The sequence below is a fragment of the Eucyclogobius newberryi genome, unplaced genomic scaffold (assembly GCF_026437365.1).
Source record: "Eucyclogobius newberryi isolate DKJ021-1_F unplaced genomic scaffold, fEucNew1.0.hap1 SCAF_15, whole genome shotgun sequence".
NCBI classification, from domain to species: domain Eukaryota; kingdom Metazoa; phylum Chordata; class Actinopteri; order Gobiiformes; family Gobiidae; genus Eucyclogobius; species Eucyclogobius newberryi.
In genome coordinates this window covers 29,875,463-29,891,611 of record NW_027315779.1, presented here as the reverse complement: position 1 = coordinate 29,891,611, position 16,149 = coordinate 29,875,463, and the positions used below count along the sequence as shown (strand labels likewise).

At 42.5% G+C, this 16,149-nt stretch overlaps 1 protein-coding gene across 1 annotated transcript; it reads right to left on the bottom strand.

The window, feature by feature from the left end:
* Positions 1–362: 362 nt before the first annotated feature.
* Positions 363–2,590, bottom strand: LOC140361220 (intraflagellar transport protein 88 homolog). Its single transcript, XM_072446953.1, has one exon. The coding sequence runs from the start codon at positions 2,524–2,526 to the stop codon at positions 373–375; it is 2,154 nt and encodes a 717-aa protein (XP_072303054.1). The 5' UTR covers positions 2,527–2,590; the 3' UTR covers positions 363–372.
* Positions 2,591–16,149: the final 13,559 nt, after the last annotated feature.

Genomic DNA, 16,149 nt, shown 5'->3' with positions numbered 1-16,149 from the left:
CATCACAAACCACGGCACAAACATTATATAAAGTCACAAAATGAGAGAAACCTCCTGTTTCCCGGGCCTCCTCGCCGGATCTTTCTTTTTCCTTCTCTCTCCTCGCACGAGAACTCATATGGCATTCACAGACAACTCCAGAAATAGGAAAAAACACTTTACAACATGTAGAGTATTGAAAAATAAATATTAATAAGTATTACTATATGTTTTAACCATTAACTTTAACTGTATATAAAAATGTTTTAAATTAACATGGATTTTCATCCGGGTTACATGTACAAAATTGGTTTACTTTAATATTGATATATGGACAAAGCAGATTAGTCAGAGGCACAGCTGACAACATGAACGTGATGCTATGGACAGGGTCTACTCCGGCAGCAGGTTGTCTCCCAGCTCCTCGTCCTCAAAGTTTTCCTGTCGCTTCTTGGCTCCGGTCTTGGGCCTCTCTACCTGCGGCCCCAGGGGGTCCACATAGGATGCGTCCAGTTCTTTCGTACTGCTGGTCTCATAGGGTTCGTTGTTCTCAGGCAAAGAGCAGAGTCTGCGGCTGAGGCGCTTTCCTCTGCTGCTGATCTTCTGGCCAATGTCTGAACTACCAGCACTGCCTTCTCTCTGGCTCTTGGCACTGCCGTTGTGTCCCGACTTCACCCTCTGTTTTCGTAAGTTCCTCTTATTCTCAAGCGTCTTGAGTTTGCCAGCATACTCCTGCACGTCTGCTAGGCCCATGTCAGTGCATAGCCTCACCAGGAACTGCAGGCATTCCACATTTTCCGGAAAACAGCTGTGGATTCTTTTATATGTTTCCAAGGCTTTCTGGTAGTCATTTCTTTTTCTGAAGCAACTTGCAACCATGAGCTGCCATTTGACTTCAGTTGGTTGTATTAGTGTGGCTCTTTTAAAGTACTGAATGGCCTTCTCAAAGAAGTGTGTTTCTATGTGGTACGCTGCTAGCCACTCGATTACATCGATGTTGGACGGAAAGTACCTGTAAGACTCGTAGTAGTAGTGGAAGGCCTGGGATTTGTCTCCCTCACTGTGGTAGAATTGGCCCAGTTGGGCCAGTGCCTTGGCGTCAGTGGGCACCACACTGAGCACCTTCATGAGCCAGTCCATGGCCTGAGGACGCTCCTCCACAAGCTCAAAGAGACAGGCAAGCTGGAACATGACCTGTGGACAGTTCCTCAGAATGCCGTGCAGCTCACAGAAGCAGTTCAGGGCCTCCTCCAGATGGCTCAGCCTCTTATAGGTCAGACCCAGGTTGTAGAGAGCCTCAGTGCAGGAGGAGTCATTCCACAGCGCTTCCTTGTAGAACTCGGCTGCCTTCTTGTAGTTCTGCTCTTGGAACACGATGTTGCCCTTGTTGACAAGAGCAGCAGAGTAGCAGTCTGTGGTCATGGCCAGGTCAGCGTAGCGGGCAGCCTGCTCAAAGTCCTTTTCCAGAAAGTAGAGGCCAGAAAGTTTTGTTGCCGTGGCGCTCTTAACCCGACTGTCCTTCTCAAAAGTTTTAAGAGTCTCCACTGCCTTATTGAAGTCCTTCTGTCGGAGGTAAGTGATTGCCTTGTTTATCTCCAGGTCATTGGCCAGTTCCACATACTGAGAGTTCTTCATCATCTCCACACACCAGTCAAAGCCCACAGCTAAAGATGACTCGATGGCAGGAGCGATCAGCTTCGCTGCGGTCATAATGTACTCTTCAGCCAGAACTTTCAGATTCCTCTCCATTTGATAAAGCCTGTCATCCTTTATGGCCTCCATGATAATGTTGGTGTCGTCACTGTGTGAGATGTACTTGTCGTCATTGTCGATGCTCAGAGGGACAGAGATGAGCTCCTGAAAGGCTGTCTTCATGCGGTCCCGGTCTCCGATGGCGAAGTAGCACAAGATCAGGTTATATCCAGCCTTGATATTGGGGCACTCGCTCATGATGTCTTTGAAACAAGTGATGGCGTTTGAGTAGTGGCCCATGTGCACATACACTATCCCGATGTTCTGCAGGATCTTGATGCGTACTTCCTTATTGGCATTGGAGATCGGGTCTAGAGCCCATTTGTAGAACTTGATGGCTTTGGGGTAGTTCTTCTGCTTCAGATAGATGTTCGCCATATTGACCTTTAGTCGGCCTGCTTTGGGGATCTTCTTGTTCTTGACAAGGACCTGGTAAGTGTTGAGGGCCTCGGTGTACATGTCGTTGTTGGCATACTGATTGGCCAGGTTCAGCAGCACAGAGTAGGTCAGGTTCAGATTGATGTCAGCGTTTCCTGCTTGCTCCCTTTGTCTCACCAGCGCTTTCTCCTTCCTGTCAGCTTCTTTTGCTTTTTGCAGAGCCAGTTGTAAGGAGCCTTGGCTCTGGGCCATGCAGCTCTCCTCGATCAACTCATTCACCCTCTTTTCCAGCAGCTTGATCTTCTCAAGCAAGTCTTCATTTTTGGCCTCCAGGGGTGAAGCTGGACCTCTCAACTGATCAAAGGAGCTGCTTCTGGTCAGGGCCGAGGTGAAACCTGCTGCTCGGATGGCGGACATGGGTCGTGCACCTCCGTCCTGCGCTGCTCCTGTCAGAGGTCGGCCTAGCGAGGACGCCAACGGCACCCGAATCTCCAAACACAACAGGAGGTTACACATTAGTTTGCACACTTTCCAAAGTGCAATATATTGCCACAAAACAATCACTTATCACATATTGAAACTACTTTATGCAACTGACACAACGACTCAAGAGCTGGCTAATCCCTGTAAACATGTGCATGGGAAATTAAGGTACATCTCAAAATGGCTTTTCCTGTCAACATTTAAAATGTAGAAAACCCAGAATGTATGTTCTTCACTAAACAAACCTGAAATTCACTGAATCCAGATATATATGTTGCTGATGTTGCTGAATTGATATAAATATATTAGGAATTGTTCTAGATTTTTTTTTTTTAATGTTTATCTTTCCCCCCAAATTTCAAACACAAAACACATGAGAGAAAACACATGACACAGAGAGCAAGACAAAACAAAGTCAAGACATCCATTAAATTTAAAACAAAACTTATGACATAACAAATGAGTCCCATCTAGTTCAGAGTCAAATTAAGTCCAAATGTTTTCTTTCCATTTTTCTAATGTCTGTTATAATTTGTGTCCAGCCCTTGATTGTCAGTGTAGTTTGAGTCAGCATTTTTTTTGGTAATGGCCATCTTTCCTGTTGCCAGGATTATGCTCCAAAGGTATCTGTAGTAGCCAAAATCCCTGATAATGGTGCAGCGTTGGGCAAGGCCACAGGGTGTCGCTGTGGGTAGAGGCAAAACAGGTATTTAAGTAGGAACTTTGGTGTTGGGTGGGGGTTGCTAGACGTACAAGCAGTTTGTTGACCGCCTACGGCGAACTGTGATATGTGATATGGTGAATATGGATTTTATCTTTGATATGAAGTGATGCACTGTTTGGATTGATGCACTGTTTTGGATTTATATTTGGAATATCGCAATAAATAAAGGATTTACATGAACATTGGAACTGCCTCAGAGAACTCTATTGGTATCATCACATAGCAGTGAGCTAGCGCGTCAGCAAAACTTTCCGTCTGCACCATAAGCAAACCAGTTGGAGTTTGCTTATACAAAAGTCAACAAACTCGCTTTGGACTAAGTATCACTACCCGGTTTTACGGTGATTTATAACTGCGAGGCAGTGCATCTGAAAGGACACGGCGACCTGAAACAATCAAGCCAGGTGCGTGAGCTACGGGAGAAGCCGGTCTGAGCGGCGCGCACGAGCTGCGGAAGAGGCCCGTGAGAGCGGCGCGCGTGAGCTGCGGAGGAGGCCGGTGGGAGCGGCGCGTGTGAGCTGCGGAAGAGGCCCGTGAGAGCGGCGCGCGTGAGCTGCGGAGGAGGCCGGTGGGCGCGGCGCGTGTGAGCTGCGGAAGAGGCCCGTTAGAGCGGCGCGCGTGAGCTGCGGAGGAGGCCGGTGAGAGCCGCGCGTGTGAGCTGCGGTTCATCGGTCGCACCTGTGGGAGTGGATTACTATTGCATCTTCTGGCGAGTGCATCTTTCTGCTTGGATCCATCCTACTCCAAATCTACTCTTCACCTGCAGGTACTTTAACGGTGCCCAACGCGGTAGGCCTACGGTAGCGCTTGATACTCATACAGCCAGTATAAGTCGCGCTATCGTCTATTCGGATTACGATGGAAGCGCGTGATGAGGAGCTGCCCACCGAGACTCAATCAGACAATTTTAGCGCAGTTGGTAAAGATACTGCAAGCGCACTCGTGGTTAAAGAAAAGCGTGTTGTCAAAATGACTCCGAAGTCATTTACTGAAAAGGTTGAAAACCTACAGAACGAAAGGAAAGCTAAGTTGAATAAAGCCGTTACTTTGAGAAAAAATATTCAAGATCTTGTGGATAGTAAGGTTAATATTTTGGATATTTAAAGTGTCTTTGGTAAATTTGTTGATGTGTGTAATGATGCAAAACGTTCTCATGATACCCTGCTTAGTATGTTGCCAGACGATGAAGGAGAAAGGTATAATGTATGGTTTAAAGCAAAAATGATGTTTAATTATGATTTCATGTCTGAGGCAAAGGGGTGGTTTAAAGAACCTGAAAAAGGTGCTGCATCTGACTCTAATAAGGACAACGAGAGCGTTTGTCCTGATGACAGTGTATCAAACGCCTCCAGCCGGTCATCAAAAAGGAGCTCTCGTAGTTTTATATCAGTAAGGATAAGGGCTGAAGCTGATAAAGCTGCATTGCTTGCAGAAGCAATAATCTTAAAGGAGAGAGACATGCACTAGAGGAGCAGGAACAAAAAATAAAAGAAAGGAAGAACTGCAACTGGAAGTAAAGCTAGCAGCATCGGAAGCTAAATTGGCTGTCCTCCAAGCTGCTGAAACAGAAGGCTCCAACATATCAAAAATAACAACAGCATCCTGTGTGAAAGAAAAGGTCAAAATAACCACACTCAATCCCATGGCCAAAGAATGCAAGTTAAAAAGGGACGCCAAATACTCAAACTTTAGATTGGCAGTTACCGCCTGCTACAGTCACATCCGTCACAGTGCCACATAATACAAGTTTCATGGACAATGTAAAGGCAAACTGACTACGTTTTACCATCGCACCAAACATCCAGCACGCAACAGGAGAAACAAGATGATTTTTGCTCAATTTTAATAAAGCAAAATGAAATAACAGCAGCTCTCGTACAGCAACAACGTTTAATGTCCCTACCGCCCAGAAATATCCCATCTTTTAGTGGAGACTAGAGATGCACCGATTCCAAAATTCTTGGCCGATACCGATTTCCGTTTTTTTAAGGAGGTTGGACCTGTGAAAAAGGTCCAACACACACACACACACACACACACACACACACACACACACACACACACACACACACACACACACACACACACACACACACACACACACACACACACACACACACACACTAATATATGGCCTGGAGAAGAGTGGGTGGACGCATAGGAAAAAGGAGTCCATTTCTCCTGCAGAAGATGCAGCTCCAGTGGTTCCAGATTGAAATCAAATGAACTATTTTCATATAGTAATTTATACATTTGTAATTTTACACATTCTTTTGAATGAGCTGGAACCCTCTGCAGGAGAGAAAGCTGATGGAACATGAGGAGGGACAGTCCCAGAGCGCTGCCAGCACCTCCCTCTCAAAGCTGGAGGACTCTGGCTCCAGGTCCTCTTCCTTGTAGGCCTACAAAAAACCCCACACATTGCAATTTAGATGACACGGGCTAAAAAACAAATTGTTATCCAACCAAATGCTTTTACACACCTGTGGGTGCAGCGGAAGGGCCAGCATCCCCAGCAGGGGCAACAGGGGTAGCAGGGGCAACAGGGGCAACAGGGGCAGCAGGGGCAACAGGAGCAGGGGCAACAGGGAGAGCTGAAGGCAAATCCAGATCTTCAAAAAGAACTTTGTACAACAGTTATATTTTAGCCCAGTACATTTACTGCAATATTATTCAAACTGTTACTATTATAATACAGCATATTTAATGAGGCACATTTATGTTGCCAATATAATTTTCCAGTTTCATCAGCTCTGATAAATTCACACACTCACTAGAAGCACAATGAGCTGTGCACTATAGATTCTAGAGCACTATAGATTCTAGACATTTCTTTGAGGCTGTGGAACAATTAAATAGGCTTGACATTAGATTGTAGTCACTCATTTCGCTGTTGAGTCAGTAATTTAAGTTTTGTATCTACGTAATGTGATCTCAAATGCAAAGTATTTTTAAAGTCTCATTTCAGGTGGATGAGATCTCTTGTTAGCGTTAGCTCGTAGCCTAGCTCTCTGCTAGTTGAGCAGAACAACAACAACAACTAACTCTTCTGACAGCCCTGCTGCTGCTGCTTCTTCTGGCCCCTTCATGTGTCCCTACTCTTCTGCAGATAACTCTGAATAAACACATGAACTCGTCAAACACAAACCAGCACAAATTATTTTGACCGCATCAACTATCAACACGTAGATTTGAATCGTCTCAAAGTTGTAATAACTTACCCCACAGTCCAGTCTCCTCTGATCCTCCTCCAGGCTCGCTCCTTCTTGTATTCCACCAAAGTTGAACAAATCTGAAATTTTCTGCCACGAACAATTTTAACGCCTTGAAGCTTATACGCCTGTCAAAGCGTCTAGAGCGGAAAACGGCAAAACGCACCCTCTGCGCCGCGCTCCACGCCGAAAAAGCAGGAATCGCGCTGCGGGAAACGCAGGAGGTGTTCGACACGCGTTTACAGACTTTGAATGTAAACTGGACACTTTTTACACACGCTCTGAAAGAGTCTTGTAGTTTTTAGCTGTTTTGCTCTGGGCGCGCTGAGCTGCTACGCACCGCGCATGCGTGTCGGTTTGGATTGGCCGAAAACCGGCAATTACGACATGGACCGGCCAGTCACCGATTCGACCAAAAAACGGCTTTTTTAATCGGCTGCCGATTGATCGGTGCATCTCTAGTGGAGACCCTTTACAATATGTCATTTATAAGGGCATTTGAACAAGGGGTAGAAGGAAAGGCCAGTAAAAGTGACTGTTTGTACTACCTGGAACAATTTACAGCGGGCCAACCTAGAGAGTTGGTCCGGAGTTGCCAACACATGGAAACAGAACACGGCTATGCTAAAGCCAAACAGCTATTGCAGGAGCATTTTGGAAATGAATATAGCATCATTACTTCATACATGGAGAAAGCACTAGCCTGGCCCATGGTTAAATCGGAAGACGTGAACGCTTTGCAATCTTATACTCTTTTTCTTCGTGGATGTTGCAATGTCATGGTGGAACTTGATTATATGTTTTGAAATGAATATGCCAAGTAATATGCGGACAATACTATCAAAACTACCCTATAAGCTTCGTGAACGGTTGCATTTGACATAACAGAAACTAAAGAACATCGAGCATCATTTACGGACTTATGTTTTTGGCATGACTCGCTAACAACGCGTGTATCACTTTCGTGGACCATCTTTCTGTGTAAATATCTCAGTTACCAGTGTTCCCTCTAATTCTTCATGTGTCTGAGCAAACACACAAACTCCTGAGCTGCCCTATGGACCACTGTGAGCAACATCAGATGTGTGCACTGTGGTCACGCCAATCTGTCCAAGTTACAAGCTTTTAGCAGTAATTTCTGTTACATTACTTTGAATTACAATGAAAAAGAAAACAATCTTGTTCACGAGCAGGGGAGAACTGGGTGAAAAAGTTGAAGTAATAGTAACTCATGAGAGTCCTATTCATTGCAGGGGGGTCTGGGGGATTAAACAAATAATATCAGAAATTAGGGGTAATTTCCTGAACTTTAGTGTTTATATATATTTATTTTTATGAACTATTTTGAAAGTTGGCCATAGTTGTATGATATCGTACTATATAATATCAGCTTGATTCACTAGGTTTGTTGTATAAATTAATATTATTTTGTTTTTTGTATTAGTTTCATGATCAGCACCCGTTTTTTAGTACAGCATGTAACCAAGTACTTTTGAGGCAATAAAAACTCCTTTAACTAGATAAATGAAGGATAGATGAGTTTATGTCATACTGTGTTCTTGCTTTGCCTGGAAGGTTCCAATTTTTTCAGATTTTTTAATCAGGTGAAGGACCCTCAACTAGAAAACTTAGTGCATCTTTAAACATCAAACTCTCTCACTTCACTTGAGGAACCTAATGTTCTGTGGGCCTATAGCTGCCATCCTCATGAAACTGCGGAGAACAGTCGTCTTACCCGGAGATCGTCACGTTATCCCGGCGCAATACTGACCTAACCTAATACTGATGTGCAATTCTGTCGTATGTGCAATTACTGTGAAATTCATGTGCAATCTATGTGCTGTCGTGACACATATTCATGTGCAATTACTGTCGGGATCCCATGCAATGGTATTTATGTATTTATTTGTCTATGGGAGTTTTTATTTATTTATAGGAGATCTTCTACTGAAAGTGTTTTTCAGACTTCCTATAAGTGATCTGTTCTTCTGTATCTACCTCTGTATCTACCTGCGTTGCACCAATGAAATTTCCCCATGTGGGACAATAAAGGATTATCTTATCTTATCTTATCACCAAACAGCGGACTCCGATCCGGACCGAGTGATAGTTCTGTCCGGACCCGTGACCGGTGGTAAATTCACGAGATAGTCATTTTCATGGAGCATTTTTTTTTTTGTGTACGGCCGTGGCTGTATTGACACGGCGCTGCTACTCCAATAAATACGACAATACTGCATGCCCGGGGTTCAGCGCACCTGGTCAGCCCTGCCGCGCAAGTGAGTGACAAACGATAGAACTTCAGATAAACAAACACGATAGACCAGGCCTGGCCAACCCGCGGCTCTTTGCCTGGTTTCATGCGGCTCTTTGCCTGGTTTCATGCGGCTCTTTGCCTGGTTTCATGCGGCTCTTTGCCTGGTTTCATGCGGCTCTTTTACGTTCATATCAACGTTTGTGTTGTCAGGGCCGGCCCAGCCTATAAGCGAACTAAGCAGCCGCGTAGGGCCCCGAGGCTTTAATAGGGCCCCCAATCTGGCAACCCGTTTTATGCGAAGTGCAAGCGCAGCGTGTGCCACTAGTGTAGTAGCGCTGCTGGCGCGGCAGCGCACACAATGGTAACATAACGCACAAACCGCATTTATTTGTAATGACAATCTGGCAACCGAGACACCAAACCTGCGCTGATTGGGCAACTTCATTGTGCGCGAGCAGAACGAGAGCAAAACATAAACACAACACAACGTGGTCCCTGCGTGGTCATCATGTCCAGAGGAATATATCCCCCCGATGCCGAAAAATGAAAGAAGAAACTTCTTGACGATGTAAAGAAACTGCAAACTCAACAACACTCTCCAGGTATTGAATTTATCTTACAAACAGACGGTTAATGCTGCTGTTTGAAACAACACGATTCTGTCACGTTAGTTCGCTCAGGCTGGAGGCGACGAGAGCTCTGCCCCGCGCACAATATGTGTCTGAATGAAAGATAATAAGCTTAACATTTACACCAGCCCGGTCGTGTTAGCTGCAGGTGAGGCCGGTGAGGGGCGTCTATGCCCCGGGTCACTAAGAGGTGGAGATCCGGTCCGGACGAGCGCCGTCTCGTCCAGAACCTCTGACGTGAGACTTTGGAGTGAAAAGTGTGCGGCCCCTGTCCCGGGCCCCTGTCCCGGGCCAATGTGCAGCCTCACTTAGAGATGAGCAGGTTTGAGTTTGCGTCCCCGCTCTCACATCACCATGTGTGAGATCAATCGTGACTCGTGATGTCTGTTTTACTTCTTAACGTGCAATGAGAGGAACGTAAAGGTTTATGCGTGTAAGGTCCATCAGCCAATCACATCGCAGCATTGTTTCATGCAGGAGTCCAGTGTGTGATGTTCTGATCAGAACAAACATGTATATTGTAATTAACTTTTAAGAGCAATAAAACATTTCAATTGATTTAAAAAGCATCATTAGACTATTTGTTATAAATTATAATAAATTGATAGTGAAAAATAACCAGACATATTATGATTACGTCTGTTTATAGAATAATACTATAGCTTTTTATACAAAAGTGGCAAAGCTGCAGAAACGCAGTCTCTTCACTATAGCTAGGTTTGGACCTTCACTTCTAGTTCTGTTCATACTCTGGGAATAATATGTTTGTTTTATCAGTGTTAATTGTTAATCAAGCAATGCTTATGCCATTTGTTTAATTTAATATAACTTGTTTTGTCACTTTGGCAAGAAGGAACAGTTGGGAGTTGTAAAAGATAAATTAGTAAGGATAACTTACTTTTACATTTTCAGTTAAAATGAATCAATTTGACCATAATTATTTTTCATAGCCAATATTGTATTGAGTAATTAAGTACACTAATGTATTAACAACTGGCTTTAATCATTTTCTCCTGGCACAGTTTCATCACATCATTTTATAGCATTACAACCTCGACATTTTACTCTTACTTTAGCCACATTAAAATGCAGCAGAAGACCCAAAAAAGGTCTGAAAATTTCTGGGGGGGAGCCCAGACCCCCCCCTGTTCATTAATTTAAACTAATGTGCTAATGTGGCTGTAGACCCTTAACGCCCACAAATACGCCCAAAAACATATCTGGGATCTGTGTTATTTGTACAGGGAGTAGAGGTGATGTCAGCGGAATACCAAGTTGCATTGTGGGATTTAAGTTATCAATATTTGAGCTTGTGAGGCGTTGAGAATAAACTAACTGGCAAACAGATGCCCTGGAGTTTTGGTGCGCTTTTTTTGCGTTGAAGAAAGTTCCCATATGTGAATTGTTTACTGACAATGGCAATAAAACTGATTCTGATGATGTGGTGAGGGCCCCCAAAAATGTTTTCGCTTAGGGCCCCCTGAAGGCTTGGGCCGGCCCTGTGTGTTGTGCCAGACGGCGTTCTCGCACGGGGATCTAGATCACCGTGCGGGCGCCGCTCGACCGCACGCATCTCATATTATATTGACTTTCCTGTGCCTCTCAGGCAGTGGAGCTTCGGCATTCTCCGGACCACGGCTCGGCAGCCAATCAGAGACAAGCACACAAACTTTGTCGACCAATCAGCTCGCTGCATGCACATTTTCACTTGTAAACAGTAAACTGTCATTGCAAGGGCCGAGGCGGACTTTAATCAAACGTTTCCCGGCCCGATGTAATGATAATATTCCCTTTTTTCTAAGGTTTATTAATAAAAATGACCCCGTTCTTGCACTCAAATGTCCTACCACATTTCAAAATACCCCGTCCAAATACGGAAAGACGGCCCTCATCTCAAAGAAAACCACCAATAATGAACTTCAGTATGGTATGTATAATGATTGTTTTTGTTTGTGGACTTTGTTGAACTGAGAGTTTGTGTGTGTGAGACGGTGCACACAATGTTCATTGGCTTGTGGTCTTAGTACTGTAGGAGTCAATTTCTGTCATTATCATGTTGGTGTGTGACATGATATTGTTAATAATAATAATAATTTGGCTGAGCAGAGGTGTGTGTAAGAGGAAGGGATGGGGTGATCATGTGTGCCCATGTGTATGATGTGGCTCTTTGCGGTAACACAGTAAAAAATGTGTCTCTTCGTCTCTGACTGGTTGGCCACCCTGTGTGTGTGTATATGTGTGTGTATATATATATATATATATATATATATATATATATATATATATATATATATATATATATATATATATATATATATATATATATATATATATATATATATATATATATATATTTGTAAAGCGTGCAACATCATTAATGAAGTTATTGGGCAGCAGCGCCTCCTGTTAATTCAGAATCCTTTCCTCATCACAGAAGTCAGAGGATTTTCAGCAGGATCTCTACAGCTTGAGCTCATTGATCTGAGGGAAATGCTGCATTAATAGAGCATTTTGAGACAACTGACCCTGCTACTTTCTTTTTCCACGATGAACATTGTAAAAAGTACCGTTCTAGGCTCAACAAAGAACACCTAGATATGTTTCTGAGAATGGCACTAACTTCATTCCAACCAAGATTTATTGACTGGCAGGTCAACCACATGCTCATTTTTCTCATTAAAGGTAGGGTCCAGGACCCTATAAGAAAAAAAATTAAAAGAGAAAAGTTCAGAGAAAATACTTTTTTTCTGGAAAAGTAGGCCTTAATTTTTGGGGGGTTGGGACCTTCTTATTTTATGAACAAAGATGAGAGAATGTTAAGTCAATGCTCTGTTTGCATATTTTAGTTTTTATACGTTTTTAAGAGAACAATTAGTTATTCCACTTTGCACTTTTTATTTTTTTTTTAATTCTGAGGTTTCTATTTTCTTTAATCTGAAATAAAGGCCTTGAATTTATTTGCCTGGGACTACTTTTATTTATGGTAAAAGAGATAGTTATGCACCCAGTTCATTTCCTGCATTGGAAATTAAGAATAAGTATTGTTGAAACCATATGAAAATGTCGACACAAGCTGGACTTCGGTTCAGACCTTCTACTTGAACAAAATTTAATTCAACCACAGCTTTAAACCAATTTCAAAGATTCTATATCATGCTATCTTTCCTGTTTCATTGTCTAGCCTATGGGTATAGTTGATAATAATAAGTGTTATGCAACACCCAGAGCAAAATAGTTATAGGCATGTTACAGGTAGAGTACTTCCTAGGCCATAGGCTAGCTCTCAGAAAGGGCCTAGAAAATGACTTCCGTCCCAGGGTCCTGGGAAATACTTTTTGTTATGGTTTCTATGAAGTAAAATAGTTGAATTTCTTCCACCAAAAGTTCCTCAAGCGGGAACTTTGCAGTTAGTGGGTAAATCGTCTGTTGAAGTTAGGAAATGTACGAAAATATGCAAATATTAGCCTCTCATAGCATTTTTCACTCAATTTATCTCAGAAAGTGAAAGGGTCACACTCTTCATTTTTGGCACATAGACAGACAATACAATGAATATTTGATTTGTGAAATGTCAGGTCGATGGGAGTGGTCGTCTTGAATTAGTCATATGTTAAAAAAGCCATAATTTCAAAATTATCTCATATTGAAACAAGCTCACCATTAGGGTTGTGTTCAAAATATCGATACGGCGATATGTCGTCACGGCCTCTATCAATACTGAGTCAGTTTTTTTTTTTTTTTAAGTTTTGTGGCCCGTAGGCTTTAAACGAGGTGGAATAGTTATTTTATTATGCTGTTTGTGCTGTGCTCCTCTCGGTCGAGGTGAGAAGGAACTGTGGACCTGATCAGAAGCTGATCTGCGCAGAAGATGCTGCTGCAGCATGTTCAGACCATGATAATTGTTTGGCAAGAAACATGCAATACTTTACTAGAATGTGTTCCATATATTTCTATTTGGATCAGTTGGTTGGATGTATAAAGTTATTAGAGCAGAATGGATTTATAAATAAGTGCTTTGTGGATAAACGTGAAATTTCATACATTTTTGTATCCAGAGTAAAACCATTGCCCATTTGGTACATTTTTAAAACCCTTTTTCAAAAATGTATCAAGATACATATCGTAATGAGGGAATTGTATCAGAATATACAAGTATCGGAATACATATTGTATTGTAAGCATTCACAGTCTGCGTTGTGTTCACGTCTCTAGCATTGCGCTGTGATACTGTATGCTTAGGCACCTTCTTGTGCACAAGTGATTCAAAATATTCAAGAGGATTTTCACTCTATCCAACACCCAAAAAATATGTATTCTTATGCTTGATGGTGGTATGATTGAACAAGTACTCTATTACAAATACTTGGATACAACAAACACATACATGAGCTGACAAATAATCTTAAAGCCAGGTTGTCTTTCTTCGTGGTTTCCTCTTCATTGTAGAAAACATTTAATCCAGGCTACTATTTCTATTTCTTTCAGTTCTAGATTAAGAGTGATATTATATATATCCATTCTACTGCAACAGTGATAAAACCTCTGAACTCGGTTTATCATTCAGCTCCAAGGTTCAGCTTTAAGGCTCAGCTCTATGGATACAGAACTCACCACAGTGAATTATAAAGTAGAATGTGATCATTGGATGCAAGACGAGAACAGCACTGCCTTTTGTTTGCGTATAAGGCTCTAGCATTTTGCCTGATTATTTATCAAGTAGTTATCAAGCACAGTTCAAGTATTCAGCGTTTGAGGTCTCAACACAATGTGATTGTAAGATAAAAATGTCCTAATACTGAGACAGGAAACAAGGCTTTCAACAACTGCTCCTGTGGAACAAAACAGACCCTTTTTTAATTAAATCATTTTATGCCTTATAATGATTTTAATGAACTGGTCAATGCACTTGTTTTATATCATTTTATCTCATCTTGTATGTGTTTTTATGTTTTGGTTAATTTTATTGAATGTTTTATTTGTGTTTTAGAATCCTGTGTTTGTCTGTTGTTTATTTTGTGTTGTGTTTTTACAAGGACCATGAAAAAGAACTTTTCTCATTGGGTTTTCCCTGTATAAATAGATAACATGAAAATGAATGAATTATATAAATCCATCTCTCCTCCTCTGGCTCCACCTGCTTCCGTCCTCTGTTGCTACAAGTGGTCACGCACTCTCACACATTCGCATACACCGCGCACTGCCCTGTATCACCACTGGACAGATCCACTGGGCAAATCCACCTGATCCTGCAGCATTTGACCTATAGGTCCATAGGTCTCTAGTCAGGGCCGACACAACTATGGCAGGGGCCGGCAGGGGCCAACAGAGCTGCTCTCCTCTGATGGGTAAATGGCCCACACCGGCCCATTTACCCATCAGGAATTGTTAAGTACGAGTGCAGCAGCAGACCGAACCAGATGTTAAGACCCAGACACAAGTAAATCAGTTTAGGGACAGCTTAGACTTGTTCTGTGTAAAGCTTCGAAATGCAGTGAGTTTTTTACAATCCAACTCATATTCACTGAGAAATTAATCTAATTGTACCCCCAGTCCTGCAGACCCATGATACCTGCAGTTCAAAAGACAACCTGTGCTCACTACTGTGGACCATCTTTATGTATAAATATCTGATGTTACAATGTGGGCACCAGCGACTTATTGACAGGTGCGGCCCGTATATGTACAACACATTTTTTCTTTGTGAATGTAGTTGGTGTGGTTTATATTCAGGAGCGCTGAAACTTACGCTAGTACTGAAATCAAGTGATGGTGGTGTCAAAGACCTTCTGTAGTGCTTGATCAGGACAGGACAGCCCCACAACACGTGATAGTGGTTTGCCTCCTGGCTGCCACAATTTACCCAACAGTTAGCATTTCCTTGTGAATAATGGGCACTTTGACATTATAGGTTATATTACTGTCATTTCATGCATTTGAATTGCAATTGTAATGCATTTTTACAATGAATAGTGTCTTCAAAGTGTGCTAAACAACTACATTTTGTGTGCTTAGTAGTATTAGTAGTTGATAGTAGTAGTAGTAGATTGTGATTTATATATATAATCAGACAGACACAAATTAAAATGCACAAAAAGTAAATCAGATGACATCTAAGAAATGTGTTCACTTAATAATTTGGCTTCATATAAAACATACAATGTCAAACACATTTGTTACATTAAGTTGCGTTCACACTTGATCCCAATTTTGTCCTAATCTAGTCTGGGTTTAGTCAAGATGTAGTTCTGGTTACGTTTTTATAAAACTGTTCATCTCTGAGTAGTAGTAGTAGTAGTAGTATGAATCAGATTTTACATTGTGTTACTCCGCTTATTTCATTACTTTCGTCAATATTTTACTTGAATTTCACTAGCAAGGATCACAACCCCAGATACGATGCAAGGTGTTTATTGGCAGGGGAGAAACATGAACAACACGAATGTACAAAGTTGATGCCGTTTTGGGTCTTCTTGCGATTAGGGCTGAAGGCTCCCAGGCCTCGATACCCCCAAAAGAAGCTTAACGAGGCAGTGCGGATTGGCAGAATGGAGGACGAGGAGGTAATGGTGTGTGTAGACCTGGAAAGTCATGGAGAACCAGTGCTCCACGATATAATGAGGCGGTCAACGACTCCTTAACTGGAGGCAGATGTGGCAGCGCCAATGTGGGAAAAGTTTGGTAGGAAATGTGGGGACCAGGCGTGGAACGACTTTAAGTAAAGGATGAACCAGATCC